Source organism: Ictalurus furcatus, chromosome 13 (genome assembly GCF_023375685.1).
Source record: "Ictalurus furcatus strain D&B chromosome 13, Billie_1.0, whole genome shotgun sequence".
Classification (NCBI taxonomy): Eukaryota; Metazoa; Chordata; class Actinopteri; order Siluriformes; family Ictaluridae; genus Ictalurus; species Ictalurus furcatus.
This window is the reverse complement of record NC_071267.1, coordinates 4886702-4908610: the sequence shown is the minus strand read 5'-3', so window position 1 is coordinate 4908610 and position 21909 is coordinate 4886702. Positions and strand designations below refer to the sequence as shown.

Sequence of the window (21909 nt, the reverse complement as noted above, 5' to 3'; positions counted from 1 at the left end):
ATCAGTTGTTTATATAATTTGGCACTTTTCCAAGTTGATTTAATGTTAGTGAGTGCAACTCTAAAAGCCCAAAAACCACTCAAAGGTAATTTGCACTGTAAAATTTGTACCGGGTTTGAAAAGCAACTGATTAATTAATTGAGTTGATGGACCTTTTGTAACATCTGATGTAATTAACTGATTGCTTTAAGTAAATGTGTATAGAGAGAGCATGGACTTTCCAGAACTGTAATCATGGCATTGCTTAATGATTCATAATTCCAGTCTCTTATTGCTGACAAAGTGTTTAATTGTGCATCTAGTGGACACATTTTTTTTTTTTTTTCCGGTTTTCAGTTAGATTAGGTCTGTGATTATGAGTGGGGTTCTCATTGCATGAATGAGTGATGCTGGGATGAGAATGAATAACGTGGTGGTGGAGGATTAATTTTTTTTAAATCCTATTTTATAATAATTTAAAAAAATAAATAAATAAGAGGAATAATAAAAATTGCATTTTTTTAAATTTAGTACTACCCTGAATAAGCTATTTCACATATCAGATGTTTACATATAGTTCACAAGACAATAATAACGTAAGTTATGTCCATAACTATGGATCTATGAGACCGAACAATGACCTCCATCTTATCCTGAATGACGCCATTCTTCTGCCTACCCTCGCAACCTAATATCAACAATGTCAGGTGACTGACCTTAGGGGTTGCCTATTATTTAACATCCGGATGAACCAACCACTTCCTCTTGCCTGGAACACCCCAGCTTGTCCCGAGTGACAAGGGATGGTGACGGTCATCGTTCGGTCTCATAGATCCATAGTTATGGACATAACTTATGATCTATTTCAACCTCACTCAGACCGTCACGATGGTCTTATCCTGGATGACTTATACCACCAGGGTCATGAGGGACTAGTATCTTTTCCCTCCTCTGGCAATTTAGCTACAGATAACCCAGCGGACCCCAAAGAATTTGGATTTGTTACATTAATCCTATAAAATCTCATGAATGTACATGGAGTGCTCCAAGAGGCTGCAGCACAGATGTCTGAGAGTGCTACCCCCTTGAGTGCCATCCAGGAAGTAGCCATGCATCTGGTAGAGTGAGCAACCAGATCAGGAAGCTAGATTCTGGTTGGAATACATTTGGAATACATTACATCATAGGAAGATTCTGGTTGGAATACATTTATGAAATTGTATGCACTATCCAGTGATACAGTCATTGCTTAGACACAGACTTGCCTGCACACTTCTTGTGTGAAGAACTATAAAATAGTTGTGTGTGTGACTGCGGCAAAGGGACGAGTGCGCTCAATGCTTGAATCAGCTACCCTTATAAATGGCTCCTCATGGTTTTCTCTTAAAATCAAGGCCTTCCTTGCGAGACAAGAATCTTCACCATCTGAATTATGAGTAAGTTACATTCTACTGTATTTCTAGTTTATAATTTATTTTCATATTTGCTCTATATCTCTATTTTATATATAGTTATACTGCTTGCAAAATGGTTTACTGCACTTCCTACCTCATAATATCATTATATTACCCTTCTACTATCCTACATATCCTACTACTCTTTATTTTTATATTTTATTATTATAAGATATTACCCTTATAATATCTTAATACTCCTTTTTATTATTCTTATAAAGTTATAATGTTGTGTGTGTGTGTGAGAGAGAGAGAGAGAGAGACAGAGAGAGTGTGTGTGTGTGTGTTATGTCTACATGCCCGCCCTTGACTGTACGAGAGTGTGTGTGTGTGTGTTTGTGTTTGCACTCCTCAGCTCTTATACTTCTTTTTGACTTTTTGACTAATAAACCATAGTGTGTTACTCTTAAAGTGTGAATCCAATTCGTCAATATCCGCCTAATACCGCTTCTGTGTGTCTAGGTGCCCGTCTTCATTTTTCCTTCTCTCCTTTACTGGAGGGGCTGGATTTGAATCTGACCATTCTTCCCTCTTCTCACCTGTCAGTCCGCCCTACTTTCAGTGGTCTCCTTATTTCACCTTTGCTGACTATCCCATGTCCCCAGGACACACCCCATTTTCTTCCCCCTACCGCTCTCCTCAAGATTACGCACCCACCAGTCCTGTGAATTATCAATAAAATTACATATTACTCATACTAGGTCTCCCTCATGTTTATTTCATGTCATTTTTATCCACAACAGTCCTCAATACTGCTTCATCTAAGTCTTTAGGGAGGGACTGAGCAAAGGCGTACCCACAGTTGTAGCATCTCTGGTTTTGGAAGCTTGGGAGAGGAGATCGACTCTCTTCGGTAACGGCCAAGGGTAACCTTGGACCAAATGTATAAGGCCCGGAAACTAATGTTTCTTTGGCCACTTTGGGGCCACAAGTAAAACTTTGTGAGAGCTCAATGCTACCCTTCTGAGCACCAGGGGAATCAAAGGTAGGGGAGGAAAAGCATACAACAGCTCTTCTGGCCATTCTTGAGATCCCCAAGGGACCTCCCTGGCTGTTCAGGGAATACCATAGATCATAATGGGTTTTCTCTGTAATCGCTAACAGGTCAATCTTTGCCATACAGAACTGACTCCATATGAGTATTACCACTTCGGGATAGAGACACCACTCTCCAGGGAGAGGTCCAGTTCGAGACAGTAGGTCTGCTGCATTGTTTGCTACTCCTGGTATGTACACTGCTCTGAGTAATAAGAGTTTCAGAAATACCCAAGAAAGCAGTCCTTTTGTCAACTGGAGACATCGCACTGATCTGGTGCCACCTTGGTGATTGATTTGTTACACTGCAGACATGTTGTCCATTCTTATCAAAACATGTTTTTTCTGCAACAATGGAAGAAAAGCCCTCAGAGAGAGATACACTGCCCTGAGTTCCAGTACATTGATGTGCTCTAAGGTCCAGGGAGATTCCCAGAGACCCCTGATGGACCTGCCTTCTGAAACTGCTCCCTACCCCATTAGAGAGGCATCTGTCATTATCACAGACTGCCTCGCTGGGATGTTGCCTAAAGGAACCCTGTGTGATAGTAACTTCTTGTTGTGTAACATTTGGATACACCTTCATAGTAGCCCTTAGCCTTACATGTCTGTGTAATTTGGGATGTAATTGGAAGCTGTTCAACCACCATTGTAGTGGACGGGCTCTGAGAAAGCCGAATGGGATCACCATCACTGCTGCTGCAATCATACCCAACAATGCTGAAAATGAATTAACTTCATTCTCTTGTTTAGACGGAATGACTGAGCTATACTAAACAATTGTACCACCCTTGCATTGATAAAGACGCAGTCATCAGTTGGGAATCCAGCGAAATTCCCACAAACATAGTCTGTTGTCTGGGACTTAGATTGCTCTTTTCCCAATTCACTTTAAGACCGAGAGACTGAACATGTTGAAGCACCATTTCTGTGTCCTTCATGACTTCACTGCGAGAAGGAGCACAAATTAGCCAGTTATCTAGGTATGACCGAATTTTCAAACCTGCACAATGAAGAGGATGTAGGGCTGCTGAAAACATCCCGGTGAAGACCCTTGGAGACAGAGACAGGCCAAATGGAAGGACCCTGAACTGATAAACCCGATCTTGAAAGGCAAAATGAAGAAACGGGCTATGATCCTGACAGATGGGTATGTGCAAATATGCGTCCTTTAAGTCTACGGAAGTGAACCATTCTCCCAGTTCTATGGATTCCAGAATTTGTGCTGTAGTCAGTATTTTGAGTTCACTATCTTTCTCTGGTACTAGGAAATATTTTGAATAGAACCCAATGAGCTGTTTGCTGGTGCTTATCTGTACAATCGCTTTTTTCTTTAATAAGACTGTGATTTCTTTGGCCAAAATTTGTGCCTGGACTGGATCTCTGTCAATGGTCATACGAACCCCTGAAAAAGTAGGAGGGTGACACCAGGACTGTATCCTGTTTTGATGGTGTCTAGAACCCAAGGGTCTCATGTTACCTTCTCCCAACTGTCCAGGCACAGTTGGGAGCATGCTCCAGCGACTCCAAGACCATTATGCATGGCCTCCCTGGGGTTTGGAACCCCTGGGAGCATGCCTCTTCAGAGATCCTGACTGGAGTGTGAGACTGGTCATTTTGGGGAGTTTGGTAAAATTGTTGGGTGCCTCTATCATGGGATCGGTAACCCCTAGTTCATCTTATGTCATATCCCAAGGTTCCGAATGAGGAAAGTGTGAGGGCTGAAAGGATTGAGCAGCTCTATGGCCATATCTAGTAGGTTCACCAAATGTTTGTTGAACTGATTCTCTTCTGCGTCTTGCCTGATCAGCAGTATCCAATAAATACTGGGAATCAGTGTGGAATACCTGACCTGGAACCACTGGAAAATTAGTCAGTTCCTTCCTAATAGTCTCAGGCAAAGATGTCTGAGCTAACCAGATCTGTCTTTTGGAATATGTCAGCCACAGGAATAGACGCAGAAGGCTGCATATGAGAAATGCTCGCCCATACACCTTGTGTGGCCCAGGATCCTTGCCGCACTTAATGCAAGAAAGAATGTCAGAATGTGGGCTCCCTTCTGAAGCGTTGGACCTGGATTCATCTTCCTCGTCTTCTTCAGCATTCCCCTCACTATCATAAAGGGGATTATTCTCATGCAGTGATATGACATGACATCCTTCTCTCCCTGATATGATGTTAACTCCTCTCCAACGGAGGGTGCAGCAGGGAGCTCACATGGTTGTGCGGCTACTGCGGAACTATGTGTTTCAAGCTTACGAGCTAAGTCACATAATGCTGCCAAATTTGTAACATCCTTGGGCTCTTGGACTACCTGGCCCTCCCCTGTTTATTTTGAAGCATGTCAGGACATGGGCCTGGTGGAATCATCAGGAGTATGATCCCTCTTGCGTTTGTAAGAATGTACGTCAAGGGACTATTAGGAATCACTTCTTTGCTACTACCAGTTGAATGTCTGGCTCTCTATATGCTTTCCTGCAAAGATAGCTCCATCGCAGCTGCAAAGGGGTTTTTGATATCATCCAATTAATACTGCATACCCAAACAGGAGGGGCATTCCAGGTATCCATTCCATGGGTGTATGCCAGTTTGGCAAAACCGAGATTTTGAGTGACTCATGACAACAAGCCAGAGTTAAAGTCACTCAATAAAAAAAAACAATAAGGAAAAAGAAACAAGAGATTATCTGTAACAAATCACAGTATATTAAATAATTCTTGAAGTTGAACTGCAAGACTTCAAAATAAACTACTGGCATTAGTTGAATAACAGAAGTAACAAAAATGCCTTTAACACATAGATTGTGACGAATCACCATTCATTAATCATCCTTTAAATTAAGTCTGCAAACAGAGCTCTTTGACTGACAGTATATTAAATGCTTCCTTGAACTGTAACTCTTCAAAATAAACTACTCTCTGACCCCTTTCCAACAGTGGCTATAGCTTCTGAAGGGCAGTACTAATTGAAAAAAGCTTTAAACAAAATAATAACAATGAACACCATCATCCTGTTCAAAAGTTTACATCCCCCTGGCTCTTAATGTATCGTGTTGCCTTCTTTAGAATCAGTGAATGTTTGCACCTTTTGTAATAGTCGTGTATGAGTCTCTCAGTTGTCCTCAGTGTGAAAAGACGGATGTCGACATCATATAGCGACTGTTGGAAGGGGGTCAAATATACAGAAGATGTTGGAAAAGCAAAGAATGTGCAGGACTTGGAGGATTTTTCTGAAGAACAGTGGGCAGTTTAACTGCTCAGGACAAACAAGGGACTCATGAAGAACTCTCACAGAACATATTAAACACAGTCGCTGATCATCCAGCTTTTTCAGGGCATTACTAAAAAAACTAAATGCCTTTTTTATGATCCCTTTTATTTATTTTTTAAAATTATTAACATTTTGCAGATTCTGTAAGGCGTATGTAAACTTATGACCTCAACTGTATGTAGTAGTCTGGATTTTTTTCCTCTTCATTTTACTGATGCGTACTACAGTTATTCCATGGATTTTTCCTGATAGTTATATATCTATTAATAACTCCATACTTTGTAGAATTTCTTCCCTTTGCGCTCCCCTTCTCCTCACTTTTTTTCATACTAGAACTTTTTAACTTATTACAGATTGCCTCGCGGGTTGCTCAGCTCACTGACACCTTGTTTGACACCTCACAACGCTTGAAGGCCCTTCACTGACAGCCACAACAGTCCTTTGCTCTCCCACTCCATCTCTCTGAAAACCCCGTTCCTGTATGTAAATGTTGTTTTTGCTCCTTTCCGCAGCCACTAATCACATTGTTGTGCTCTAAGCTCTAATGGCTTCTAAGAGGAGCGCGAATTTGTTTTAAACATGCAGTCGCTTGGTTTGGCGTTCACCAAGGCGTAGAAAGTGTTGACAGCAGAGGAGCAGGGTTAATAATCATACCTCCAGTGTCTTCACTGATGAGCCAATTAAAGAGGAAAAGAAAGTTTTAGGAAGGAAAAAAAATACAGATAGCATTATGAAAGGACACAAGTGGCTGTAATTGGACTGGGGCACTAGCTAGAGCAGCTCGTGCACTCCTGTGAAGAATTTCTTTCTCCTGAAATGCTTTGAGAAAGAGAAAAAAGGCATCAATCTGAAGTATGTGTGTGTGTGTGTGTGTGTGTGTATGAGAGAGAAATTTTTCAGAGCTCTGGAAAAATGAATAAGAGAGAAAATGTGGCATTTGAAAGAAATTGGATTTCTTTAAATCAAGGCTGATTTGATATAACTACTCCAATGTAATGCAATGTCAAATGAATGACTAAGGACAGGATGAATTTTGTCACCGTTATATAAATAAACTGAACTATTGAAATAATGGTTTTTAGAAAATGTGTTTCATATGTCATTATTTTATTAATGTGTTTATGTAATGTGTTTCATATTTAATAATTTTTTTCATTATTTATCAGAGACCGATTTAGCTAGCTAGCGCAAGCTTCAAGATATTGTCATGAAATCTTCGTGATATGGAGGATTAGTAAGTAACTATATGATGTATGTATGAAAGTCATGCTCTATGAGTTTTATCTGAATTTATTAGTGAACTATTTATTAGTATAACCACTGATTATCAAAAGCATGACACTTTTGGTCACAAACATGAGGATATCCATTCATTTATTCATTTTCAGTAACCGTGTTATCCTGGTCAGGGTTGCGGTAGATCTGGAGGCTACCTCATGAACACTGGCCATGAGGTGGGAATAAATCCAAATTCATTATTTCAATTAAATTCAAAACAGTTTTAATTCATATAGCACTTTTAACAATGTCCCAAAGCAGCTTTACAGAAATATATAAATTCAGGATATAGATTTTAAGTGAATGAATTGATCCTTAATGAGCAAGCCAGAGGTGACGGTGGCGAGGAAAAATTCCCTTAGACGATATGAGTAAGAAACCTTGAGAGGAACCAGACTGAAAAGGGAACCCATTTGGGTGACACCGGATTATAGTGCGATTATAAATAAAGAAATCCCTTCTACAAATATGCTAATGCTACATGGTCCAATAGTGCAATTGTGTAACCAGGAAATTCGTTACAGTTTTTACACGATATGTTATCCACTGTTCACTGATGGAGACTTGAGTGCAAAACTGTTTGTGGCAATTGCAGTGCTGAGGCTATAATAGCATAACTTTTAATATGAATTGAAGTCCAAAGCCATCTTTATAATTTTTAAGTTGTACCATCCTCAGCAATCTCAGTGATCTTTAGGCTGCACCATGTGGGGCCATCCTCAGAAGCAGCATGTGACTTCCAATTGATGAGAACTCGGAACAGAAGTAGGACATCAGGATGGATTGGGCAGGTCCTGAGAGCAGAAGGGGTCAGGATCAGCGAGAGACAGAGGGAGAGATTATTAAGTATGCTTATTGTCCCATAATGGTTAAGGACAATGTACTTTGCCTGAGTGCAAGCAGGGACTCCGGCAAGACTAGCTATGACAGCATGACTAAAACGGAGGCATAGACTTGAGGGTGTTAGGAATGAAAAACATTGATATGAAAATAAAGTATTCCATATTTATTAGCACTTAATCTGTCCTTTGCTTTTGGTATTTCAAGAAAAGAAAAGAAACCTACCTGTATACATACTATCTATCACTCTGTAGTTTTTCTACAACAACCCTTCACCCTTCAATGCACCTTTTACACTGCATCATATGTAAAGACATTATCATGTCTGTGTTGTTTGAAAAAATGTGGAAATAGCTGTTTCGCATCACTGATACTGGAGTCTTTGTAAGTGCTTGTTTAGTGCAGGTTACGCCACAGTGTGAATATCGTCAAGTGCCGTGTAACATGAACATTACAACTCTCCCATGCTGTGATCGACGTCTATAAGTGTATCATTTAGACACTGGGCACCAACAAGAGCAAATTTACTAAAGAATAAAAATTGTAGCCTCATTTTAGTGGCCTGATTATGCTTATTTACTTCTCTCTCCCCTTTCTTCTCTGTGCACAGATCTTTTACTAAATTCTACCAACCACTGGCATCATGTTTAGGAACAGCCTGAAGATGCTGTTGGGGGGAAAAGCCAGCCGGAAGAGTCGTAACAGCAGTGGTCAGTCTCACTTTCTTACCATTCAGAGACAACATACACTAGTGCTTCACAGACACTAGTGCTTCCATTTGTATGAGACGTCATTGTAATGATTGATGTTTATGTCTATGAGATGTTCTATGTACATGCTGTTTGTATGTCTGTCAGTCAAAATGGCTGCACATAAAAAGTTTCTTCAGAAATAGACAAAATGTGTAAAAATTATTATTAATAATAATAATAATAATAATAATAATATTGAATATGTGAAATAGGTAAGGACTTTTTTTTTTTTTTAATACCATTTGCATCTCAGGACGTTTTAAGGTCTCTGAAAACAGAGGTGTATCTAAGTTACATGTGATTTTGACCTTTGACTTAAGCGTATTTTCACACATAGCATGTTAATCAGGAACATTGCTTATCCTCAGGATAGATTTATTTTGGTTCAACACTTGAACCATTTAACTTCGTGAGCTGTACAAATGTTTTCTTTACAAGATAGCTGAAACCTTGGCAAATCAAAAAGTGTGATATAATAGCCTTTATACTGCATACACATTATGATTTCATTACCTTAAAAATATAATGTAAAAGTAATATGATATCCTTTTTTTTTTTTTTTTTTTTTTTTTAATAAACTGATGAGATTCATGCGGCAATATATATTGCTAATATCCTAGACTCCTTTCAGGTATTTTTTTTCAATGCAAGATGTCTTTTTCATCTTCTCTTTTGTATATCGTTGTATTTGTTTGTTTGTTTTTCTTAAAAAAATGAGTTTTGTCTGGTTTTATGTTACATCATAATGCAGTTGACATCAGTGAAAAAAAACATAATCTATTTCTTTAGTCTGCATGTACTTCTCCCCTGATTGTTTTTTGGGCTTAAAGGCAAGAATCCGTCAGCTTAAGCACCTGCGTACGAGGTGATTTCCGTGCATAAATACTGACGTAACTTTCGGACTTAGATCACAGACTCTGCCCTTTTTGTGGCGTACAGTATGTTCCCTCTATTTCTTTATTATGGTTTTCAGTGTAGGTAATCGTTTCCTCAAATACGCTGATATTTTTTTTCTACACCTTTCCACAGCTCAGTCAGCCTTCTCAAGGTCTGTCTTCGCTGTTTTAGGTCTTTGTGAGAATTGTTTTCCTGATTCCCTTGACTTTTAACTTGACAGCTCAGCTCATAGCTGTTTGAACTTTTGTGTCTTTAATAAGATTTACCTGATGTTGACTGTTTCAATCATTAGAGTCTGTAAATAAAGCATATTTACAGTAAATAAATTAACTACAGCATGGGGACAGGGATGCGAGCCTTCTAATGAAAGTAGCTGCGGTATTCAATAGGAAAACACTATTAAATGAACATTGTAGATGAACCATAACATTGAGGTGCATTTTTCCCACTTAAAACAATAGAAAATGATATTACCTTTGTTTTTGTAGCCTATTCCACAGCTATGTGACTCAGTCATGCTGCAAGCTACAGTATTCAACACAGTTAAAGCCTGACAGATGCTGAACACCTGTGCAGATATTTTCCAGCAGTACTGCTCATTTGGTGCTTTATTTAATTGCAATTATTTCAATGTTGTATTTGTAAATCACAGTTACTTCTCAGTGTAAAACTGCATTATAGTTTCATACACTGCATGAGCACTTTATAAATGATGGTCACCAAAAAGACTTCTTAGCACATTAGATGTGTTCTAATGTTTCTGGACAGAATTGCTGATGTTCTAGTTAGAACACCAACTAGACATTCAACATAACATTTATAAAAGAGCTGCAGCTTATCAACAAGTTTACATACACTGTTTGGCCAAAATTATGTGGACAGTTGACCATCACCCCAGTTCCGTTGGGACGGTATGGAAAATGCAAAAAAAAAAAAAAAAAACCCAAACAGAGTCATTTGAAAATTCAATTCACCCTGTACTTACATATTATTAACACATTATTTGATGTTTTACTTTGTGAATTTAATTTATTTTTGAAAATATACTCTCATTTCAAATCTGATGGCTGCAACACACTCCACAAAAGTTGAGACAGTTGACTGTTTACCACTGTGTAACATCACCTTTTCTTTCAATAACACTTATTAAGTGTTTGGGCTCTGAAGACACCAGTTGGTTAAGTTTAGCAAGGGGAATTTCCCCCATTCATCCATTATGCATTTCTTCAGCTGCGCAACTGTACAAGGCCTTCGTTGCCTTATTTTGTGCTTCATAATGCGCCACACGGAGACAGGTCGGGACTTCAGGCAGGCCGTGCTAGCACATGCACTCTCTGCTTATGCAACCATGCGCTAATCTGGGGGAATGTGGTTTGGCGTTGTTCTGCTCTGGATGGCAGCATATGTTGCTCCAAAATGTATACATATCTTTTTGCATTAATGGTGCCCTCACACACACCCCCATACCATGACAGACGTTGGCTTTTGGACCTGATGCTGATAACAGCTGGGATGGTCCTTTTCCTCTTTGGCCCGGAGAACACGACGGATGTTTTGTCCAAAAACTATTTGAAATGTTGACTCGTCAGACCACAAAACACAATTCCACTGTACTACTGTCCATCTCAGATGAGATCGAGCCCAAAGAAGTCGATGTTTTCTTCTGGACAGTGTTGATGTATGCTTTGCATAGTAAAGCCTTAACTTGCATCTGTGGATGCAGCGGCGAATGGTGTTGACTAACAAAGGTTTGCCAAAGTATTCCCGAGCCCATGTCAGGATCCATTACAGACTCGTGACAGTTTTTAAGACCGTGACGAAGCTGACACTGTAGAAGCTGAAATGCCCAGAATCCTACCAATTTGTCTTTGGGGAATGTTCTTCTCAAAGTGTTGGATTATTCACCCGACGCATCTGTTGGCAGATTGCCGAGCCTCGACCCATCCTTGCTCTTGAAGGACTAGGCCTTTTTTAGAGGCTCCTTATATACTCTGATTAAAAGACTGCTTCACCTGTTTCACATCACCTTCTTATTTCAACTTCTCACATCGCTATTAGTCCTAATCTGCCCCTGTCCCAACATTTTTGGAATGTGTTGCAGGCACCAATTTCAGAATAAACGTTTATCTTCAAAAAAAACAAACAAAAAAAACTATGCAGTTGACAAATACCTTGTTTTTATAAGTTTTTTGTTTAAATACAAGTCAAAGTACATTTACAAATCACTCACCTTTGTTTTTATTAGCATTAGCATTAGATGGTCAGGCATCCACATACTTTTTGCTATATAGTGTACTTATTAAGTGCATACTTCCTAGCTATAAACATGTAAATATGTAAATATTTCCTCCATAGCAGTCCACATAATGTGAAGTTTTAATTTTATTATTATTATAAAATATTTTTATTAGACAGTCTAGGCAGCCATAAACATATAAAACCTTCCCCCGTGATTGGAACGATTACAAGACAAACATTTATACTTAAATAAAACGCGATTTCCAGGTCAACGGGTAATTTCTGTAAAGCTCCTCATTATGTTTAAGATTGTGAATATTAGAAAGAGTTTGCAAGCAGACACGCATGAATACATTTCAAGTAGAAACAATCCATTTTATGCTGTCTGAGAAATTCTCATATGAAATTTACGATGCGTCTAACCGCAGTTCCTCGCTGCGGGAACTTTGCAGTAAACACAGGCAACTCATGGCTTTTGAAAAATGTAGTTTATATGCAAATATGTCTGACCAACAGAGAAGCAGCACTGCAGGCACAGAGCACTGCATCATTTCTGCCAACTCTCATTTGTCATGAGTCTTTATATAGTGATGGTCAAAGGCATTATGGTCAGGTGTGAAATAAGGTCTCCAGACGGGTTAGGTGATTCATCTTAGACAGTGGGATGTTAAGTGCTCTTCTGTAAAATGGTGGATTGTGGCATTCAGTAGTCATACAATTACAAAATGTACCTTCTGGCTGTCTATATATAATGACATTTAAACCCTTTCGTATTCACATATTCAGCGTTTACTTTGAATTGAACCTTGGTGCGTTTTCCTCTTTGGTGCAGTTTGTATAGGCAGGTGAAATCACAGCAATCACACTCAGGTGTGGACTGAAATAACTGCTTGTCTGAGTGAAGTGGTCTCAGTCAGCTTCCAGGTAATTGGGTATTGAACCTTAAATTTTGTTGTACCGTGACAATAAAAGCATTGTATTCTATTCTATTCTATAACAAGTGCACTTCGACAGCAGCGAGAAAGTGATTCAACTCTGAATTGAACTGACTGCAGCGAGTGAACTGATCATGCTGTGTACTTTAGTTTCAAGGCAGCATTTTCTCTAGATGTGAGCTGTTAAACTAAGCCAAAGGACAGAGCTGTAGCACTGCAGAAATGTGATGTGTCCTAGAAACATATAAATATCTTATGCAACTTCTGAAGGGCAGTACTAAATGAAAGAACCCCCCCCCCCCCCCCCCCCGCCAGATATTTAAACAAAATAATAACAATTTACACTAAACACCCTGCTCAAAAGTTTACACACCCCTGGTTCTTAATACATATCCTGTCGCCTTCTTGAGCATCAGTGAACGTTTGCACCTTTTGTAATAGTCGTGTACGAGTCCCTCGGTCGTCCTCAGTGTGAAAAGACGCATCTGAACATCATGTAGCCGCTGTTGGAAAGGGCTCAAATATGCAGAAGATGCTGGAAAAGTAAAGAATGTGCAGGACCTGGAGGATTTTTCTGAAGAACAGTGGGCAGTTTAACTGCTCAGGACAAACAAGGGACTCGTGAAGAACTCTCACAAAACATAAAGACGGTCGCTGATCATCCAGGTAACGTCACACGGTATTAATAATCAAGCGTGTGTGAATTTCGAACTGGTTCATTTGTATAAATTCAGTTATTATTGTATTTTGTGGACTATATGTAAACATCTGTTATGTGAAATAGTTTATTCAGGGCAGAACTAAATAAACAAATAAATGCACTTAGTTCTGCCCTGAATAAACTATTTCACATAACAGATGTTTACATATAGTTTTCTTTTCTTTCAAGCACACTCCTAAGACAGTATTAATTCTTGTGGACTTTTCATTGTTTAATACTTGATATTGCTGCAGTTAGTATGCACCTGCATGTGTCATCATTAGTGCTGTTTTAGTTAATAGGACACATTTTTTTTTTTTTTTTTTTACATATACAGTATAATGTTTGATGATCTCTAGCATATTGTCATACGGGTCAGAATGCCTGTGTACCCAGCATGTGTTTTTGCAATCACAAACCAGAGACTCTTCAGTTAGTACCATAGTTAAAATTTGAAAGGCATAGACCATACTGTTATTTATTTTAAAAAGAAAAAGAAAAAAAATCTATTCAGATTTGAGCTTTTTGTCATCTATTTCCTCAACTTGTAACTAAATAAAAAGTCAGAAAGCATAATTGTAATCTGGCAGTGTTCATTTTCTTTTGATATGAGCCAAAAAAAATGGTGGATTTTTACATTTAAAGTATTTTTTTTTGTTTGTTTGTTTGTTTGTTTGTTTTTTTTTTAATCTTGGTAAATAATGCATTTCCTGTGAAGTTAGTCTTCACTTATGATCCCTGCTAATTAGGGGGCAAGTTTTTATTTCATACTTCATCATTTTCATATTTCATCATCATATTTCATCATTTATTTCAGTTATCTAATTACCGAGGCTTTAGTCAAGACTGCCATTGACGACTCCAAGACAAGAATTAGCTGAGATCAAAACCAAAAACCATCAAATCCTTTTGGAAGTCAAGCCTTTAAATCTGTTTCAAATATATGCCAAAACAAATTTGTCAATTTTCTTAAGAATTCCCAGTAATTGGGCTACTACTAGTAGTTTTATCGGGCACATGCAAGCCTACCATATTTATCGAGACCACTGTCCACTACTGAGAAAAGTTCACGTCAGTATAGAAAACATCTCAATACCAGACTTGCGTCATATAACACTACTAATTACTTAAGGTAATTAGCCATGTTTGAATCACTTGCTAAGAATGTCACATTTAACCATAATATGTTTTCATTGGACATACGACAGGATGTAGGCGTCATTTTAAATACAGCATCTGGTGTACTGGCTCTCTCCAAATTAAGACTTAAGTGAGCCATGTGTAGTTAATTGAGTGAAACTAAAATTAGCACTTGTGCATTGCTAAAAAAAAAAAAAAGAAAAAAAGTTCTTTATCTTATAAGACATACATGTAGCATAATTATTTTGGTTTGTTTAATAGGTTCATCTCAGAAGAGGTCCTGATGAGATGAAGCTCGCATTCTCTACATCCTTCATTTCACCCACACTGCTATTATCACGATCTAGATACAGTTGTTTGAGGTGGCTCTAATGATAGAACAGAAAAACAAAACAAAACCAATGTAGGATGCGAGAGAGAAAGACAAGAGAGGAAAGCGGAGAGAAAACACAGCTCTGGAGTAAGAGGCAGACGGGATTCATAACAACTTGAGACACGTTACTTGTTTCCCACCCACGCTGTGGCCATTTTCTTTGGTTGGATATTTATGCCCATTTTCGACAATTTGGCTTCTGATTAGTCATCAGACTACTTAAGATTAAGAACGAGAATGGCGTTTAGCAAGCAGATGCCTTCATGGATATGTGGGAACTAGCTCTGGATTACGATTCCCATCGGCCACTGCACCCCACCGCATCACTGTCACATGGCAATCGACGCTTGATTCACATTGATGTTAATGAGCACTTGAGAATATATAGTCACAGTTTGCACTGCACTCCTTGTCTTGCGTTTGTCTTCTGTTGTCACATTATGCTCTCCTGTCGCTTATGTATTGTTTTATGTTTGGTATTTTTTTTAGTTCTGGTACATTGCCACATGTTCACAGTGTCTTTTTGTGTTTTGTTTCGATCATTATTAAACCTAAAATCTGCACTTGCATCCGTCTCCGCCTCCCTAACCTGACAATGCCGTTATCCAGCCGATTAGCAAAGGACAAAAGAAATAACTATGGTATAAGACAGAATACAGATAGGGAAGTAATAGCTGTAGATAACTCTTCTGAATTTATAAATTGATTGCTGACTGATCTAGCATATGGATGTCACAAGTGACTCCCGCACGTGTAAACAACAATTAGTCGGTCAGACCAATGAGCAAAAACGTCTCTTCTATACCAAGCCACTTGGCAATCTGCCAAAAATGAGCAAAGCAGGGGAAAAACAACGAATTAAATGAGAGATACAGATACAGGAAACAGTTGTTAAAAGAAAGAGTTTGTTAATGGCAAATTGGTTTCAAGTGTGACAGTACTCTAAATGTGTTTGATTTTTTCAAAAATGCAGAAAGTGGACATTTTAATGAAGATAATTGGCATGAAGTAATGCACTGACTCAATGCTTTAGTGATCATATTTTCCATTATAAACGATCTCTGAACTCTGGATTAGTTAAATATAAGGGAGTGTTACACGTTTCTCTAATTATTTGATAGAGTTTGTTACCGACCTTTACTGACTCTTACAGTCCTGACAACTGATATTTATAGTAAGCTTTGCAGGGCAAATGCCATTTGTATGAATTTGAATTTGTCGGCCGTGATGCATTGATTCACTCCAGCCAATCAGTCCATCCAGGCACATAATAAGCCTTCTGTTGAACTTCTACATGTATAGAAAGCTGCGGTTGGCTCAGATCTAAAACACTTCCTCACCTCAATATAAAATCTCTCTCAAACATCTACACATGCTCTCTCAAGAGCACTTTTTACAACATAGTACAAACTATAATATAAACAATGATATATTAGCCTCACCCAACCATAATATGCAGCGTGTCCCTTTTGCCATACACACAATAGTGCCTGCTGGTACAAAAAGTGTCATGAAGGTCTACAGAACTGATGTCTACCATTTTTTTCTGCTTGTAATTTTCTTGCTCAGACACTCAGCTTTCGGGTGTGTTAGAACCGGCCAACCATTAAACTCTGGAGTCGGACACCTGCAATATTTTGTATTTCCAATGCACCAGGCTGAGAATAAGAAGCTGCTGTACCACATCGCTCAATCTCCTCATAAGTGGAAGAAAGATAGGTGATAGAAAGCCAAGACTGAGGAAGTGAAGCCACACTTTGTGTTTATGGGCCCCTTCTTTTCCACCACTGTGGCTGAGAGCTCCCTGTGCAATTAGCCCATATCACTGAGTTCCCCTCTACTACCGTCACACACACACACACACATTCTAAAGGTTCTGCTCTCCATCTGAGCCCCATTTCAAACTGTGCTGAGTCCACTTATCACTCAAGTCCCCAAGATCACAGATATTGTCTCATCTTTCAGATCCAGCTGGAGATTGTCCTTTGTCAGGTGTATATTTTAGCTTTGAGAGATAAAACGACTCAGCACTACACACATTAAATCTCTGTCAAATATGCCACCTTTGGTGAAAGTGTGCCAGACATTATAGACTGTAAGATTGATACAGATTGGACAGATTGCTCAGTGTGTCCCAAGAGTGTCCAACACCATCTGTGGAGAGTAAGAGTTATTTAGGACTTTTACTATTTTAGGGACTATCCATAGCTACAGTTTATTTTATAGACCACAAGTGTCAAACTCTCATTTTGCCAAGGTCACAGGAGCATGTTTGTTAGCCCTAGAAGGGCCATTATTGAAGGTTGTTAATTTTTTAACACATTGTCAGTTCTATCAAGTAACCCTCTGAAAGTTCAAGGTACAGTGGTGCTTGAAAGTTTGTGAACCCTTTAGAATTTTCTATAATTCTGGATTTAATATGAGCTAAAACATCATCAGAGTTTCACACAGGTCCTAAAAGTAGATCAAGAGAACCCAGTTAAACAAATGAGACAAAAATATTATACTTGATCATTTATTTATTGACAGAAATGATCCAATATTACATATCTGTGAGTGGCAAAAGTGTGTGAATCGTTGCATTTAGCATCTAGTGTGACCCCCTTGTGCAGCAATAACTGTAACTAAACGTTTCCAGTAACTGTTGATCGGTCCTGCACATCAGCCTGGAGGAATTTTAGCCCGTTCCTCAGTACAGAACAGCTTCAACTCTGAGATGTTGGTGGGTTTCCTCACATAAACTGCTCGCTTCAGGTCCTTCCACAACATTTATATTGGATTAAGGTCAGGACTTTGACTTGGCCATTCCAAATCATTAAATTTATTCTTCTTGAACCATTCTTTCACAGAATGACTTGTGTGTTTAGGGTCATTGTCCTGCTGCATAATCCACTTTCTCTTGAGATTCAGTACATGCACAGATATCCTGACATCACTGAAATAATTCAGAATTCATTGTTCCATCAATGATGGTGAGTCGTCCTGGCCCAGATGCAGCAATATAGGCCCAAACCATGATACTAACACCACCATGTTTCACAAATGAGATAAGGTTCTTATGATGGAATGCAGCGTTTTCCTTTCTCCGAATATAACCTTTCTCATTTCAACCAAAAATTCTATTTCAGTCTCATTCATCCACAAAACATTTTCCCAATAGCTGTCTTGCTTGTCCACGTGATCTTTAAAAAAACTGCAGAAGGGCAGCAAAGTTCTTTTTGGAGAGCAGTGCTTTTCTCCTTGCAGCCCTGCCATGCACACCATTGTTGTGTTCTCCTGATGGTGGACTCATGAATATTAACATTAGCCAATGTGAGAGAGGCCTTTAGTTGCTTAGAAGTTACCCTGAGTCAACTTGCTCTTGGAGTGATCTTTGTTGGTCTCCACTCCTGGGGAGGGTAACAATGGCCTTGAATTTACTCTATTTGTACACAATCTGTCTGACTGTGGATTGGTGGAGTCCAAACTCTTTAGAGATGGTTTTCTAACCTTTTCCAGCCTGATGAGCATCAACAACTCTTTCTGAGGTCCTCAGAAATCTCATTTGTCCGTGCCATGATACACTTCCACAGATATGTGTTGTGAAGATCAGATTTTGATCAGGCTCCTGTGTTGTGAAGATCAGATTTCAATCAGACACCTAATTGTCATCCCATTGATTGAAAACACCTGTCTCTAATTTCATCTTAAAATGAGCTGCTAATCCTAGAGGTTCACATACTTTTACCACTCACAGATATGTAATATTGGATCATTTTCCTCAATAAATAAATGACCAAGTCTAATATTTTTGTCTCGTATGTTAAATTGGATTCTCTTTGTCTACATGTAAGACTTGTGTGTAAATCTGATGATGTTTTAGGTCAAATTCATGCAGAAGTAAAGAAAATTCTAAAGGGTTCACAAATTTCAAGCACCACTGTATACTAAATTTATTATTTACAACATATACTCTAGATGTCCCCCCCAAACGCTTTACACATTTTCTCAGCTGTTTTTGTGGATTTGAACATATTCGTATCAACATATGCGCTCAATATATTTCTATTGGTTCCTGACTTTTTGGATACCGTGTGGAATAGGACATTTCTAAGAAACATGAGGGCAAGCAGAACTATTAAACTGTAAGCACTATTATGCCTTGGTGATAACATTAAAGCATTTTAAAATATATATCTGATTTCCAAATGTTGAAAATATATCACATTTAAGAAGAACTCACACAGGATTATCTCTGTTAACAACATAGCCTGGAGCCTATCCCAGGGAACTCGGGGGCATGAAGTAGGGGACACCCTGGATGTGGTGCCAATCCATCGTGGGGCAAAATCACACACACATTCTCATACTATGGACAATTTGGAAATTCCAATCAGCCTACAACGCATGTCTTTGGACTGGGGGAAGAAAACGGAGTACCTGGGGAAAACTGAAGCATGTGGAGAACATGCAAGCACACAGAGCAGAGGCGGGATTCAAACCCCCAACCATGGAGGTGCGAGGCAAACGGCTAACCACTAAGCCCTATACCAATCCCAATTTTGGGATTTGGAATCTATAACTGAATCATACTTAAGGCCTCAAAGCATTTCTGAATCTGTACAGTGGCACCTGCAGAATGCAGGCGGTTGCTATGCTAGGGGTTTTGTGTGATGTGTTGTTTCACTATTCTTATTTGCAAGTTTGCCCCGGCCAAATGTAACAATTCAACGGGGCCGTGTTTGGCCCAAAGGCCTTCGAGTTTGACACACTTTTGTTTAAGACCAATTACATTTATAGCATTTAGCAGGCACCCTTATTCGAAGTGATTTACAGTAGTGCTTTGTGGTGTCCAATGAACAGGCTTGGGGAGTAACGGAATGCATGTAATGGCGAAAATTAATCAGGATACAAAAAACTGGTAACTGTAATCCGTTACACTTACGTCAAAAAAATAAATAAATAAAAGTAATCAGATTACAGGTGCATTTTGTTATAAAATTGGAATACTATCAGGATTACAATTATTTTTCATTTAAAACCAAAGAGATTAAACTTTTGCAGGGCTCCAGACTGTGCCTAAAATGGTCACATTTGCGACCAAAGATATTCATTTGTGAATGATATTATTGCTGAGGTCGCTACTGGCGACAATATAAATTTACACGTTATGATTTAAAAATGTGCATGTAATGTATTTGTAATTGCGTGTTCTGTGAGGAGTAGCCTGTGACATCATTTTTTGTGTTGACGCAATAAAATGAGACGCTGTGCATGGAAAAAAAAGCAGTTTCACTGAATTCAAATTCATCCACAGCGCCAAAATACGCCAATACGCATGGGGAAAGCGAGGATCAGCTGTCCGCGTCAGAAATACAGAAAGCTAATAAAAAAGCAGGCTCCAGTTGTGCCAGCATGAGAGAGATAGAAACCACAGACACCGCGGATCATCTTTCCGTGTCAATCAATAAACACTCAAGTAAAAGTGCAGGCGTTTTAAGACTTCTTGGATTCAAGAGTTTGTATGGCTCATGTATGATCATCACTCACACAGAAAATGTTTTGTGACAAAGCGGGCAGAGAAGTAGCGGGGAAAACTCTTCAAGAAAGAGACTGTGAGAAAAGAGGGCCATAGACAAAAGCATAGAAAAGCTTGTGACTATGCAATCGCAACGTGCTGCATGAAAACCACCGTTAGCACAAGCAGTGTCTCGTGCATGTGAACTACATGACGAGACCGAATAGAAGGAGCGAAAAATAAAATTCAACACCGCCTATCTAATGAAGAAAAATTGACTGGATGTGTGCAAGACGTATGACAGTCAGTGCGTTTACATGGACAACAATAATCCACTATTAACCCGATTAAGACGATACTCTGATTAAGAAACTAGCATGTAAGCAGCAATTTTTAATGACCTTAATCCGATTAAAGTCATACTCGAATTGAACACAAATGGAATTAAGACGCGTGGAGTACTCCTGTTTTAGTCGCATTATCGACGTGTATTACAGACATGTAAACACCTTAATCACATTATTAACGTCGTGTGGGAGTTTTCACCGCATTTTGCGTCAGGACACATACACACACAGCAGTGCTCAACCGTTTTACGGCAAACGAGAGAGCACGGCTGCGTCCCAAACCGCGTACTTGCCTACTACAGACCTGTAGTAGGAGAAATACATGTATCTCGGCTACTATATAGACGGTAAGTATGCGGTTTGGGACGCAGCCCACGGCTTCAAGCAGTCGTCTATTAGCACGTACAGCACGACAAATAATTAACCGCACTTAAAGTGTTCGTAAAAAAATTCAATAAAAACACCCAAAACTGTATACGGTACCATAACGAAGACGAACTGTATGTTGATATGTAAAATTCTTTAGGGACGTCCGACGGCGGTGACGTAATGACGTGTGACGTTAATCGAACTATGTTCTATAACATGGTACATGAAAGAAGTATTCTAAAAGCGACTCATGTAAACACCTTAATCACAATATTGTCTTACTCAGAGTAAGCTCAATAATTAGATTACGGCTGTCCATGTAAACGTAGTCAATGACACAGCATGTGCTTTGAGCAGAACGCATCTAGTTGAGATATTGCTTGTCCTACCAATTTTGGCTGGTCAGTGTGAACGTGGCTTTTCAGCTCAAAGTGGGATAAAATCAAAAGTATGCAATTCAACCTTGGAAGACTTGATCAGGATCAGCACAGATGACCCATCACTTAACAAATTTGAACCATGCGTCGAACACTGGCTTTCTGCAAAACAGAGGAGGACCCCAAGCTACTCTCAATGGCCAAGTGATGCTGACAGAATTATGGTCAGTGACACTGGCTTAGATTCTGTGTTAAGAACAATTCTTTTAAACATAAGTTGATCCTTATGTGGCACTTAAAACAGGCGCCAAATTACTTTTTTTTTCTTATAGGAGCCAGTGTCTCCTTAATAGATTTTTTTTTTTTTTTTGTCTGGAGCCCTGCTTTTCACAATATAAACAGCTACATGATTATAGTTCTGGTTCTCT

At 39.0% G+C, this 21909-nt stretch overlaps 1 protein-coding gene across 6 annotated transcripts in view; it reads left to right on the top strand.

The window, feature by feature from the left end:
• Positions 1-21909, top strand: part of tanc2b (tetratricopeptide repeat, ankyrin repeat and coiled-coil containing 2b) — a 215130-nt gene that overhangs the window by 69024 nt on the left and 124197 nt on the right. For 5 of the 6 annotated variants that reach the window (XM_053639923.1, XM_053639924.1, XM_053639921.1 and 2 more), the window contains one exon: positions 8467-8566. The exons of the other annotated variant lie outside the window; for it this stretch is intronic. In XM_053639923.1, the coding sequence (XP_053495898.1) occupies positions 8500-8566 (67 nt within the window). In that variant the 5' untranslated portion in view covers positions 8467-8499. The remainder of the gene's footprint in view (positions 1-8466; positions 8567-21909) is intronic. 6 annotated transcript variants of the gene reach the window in all.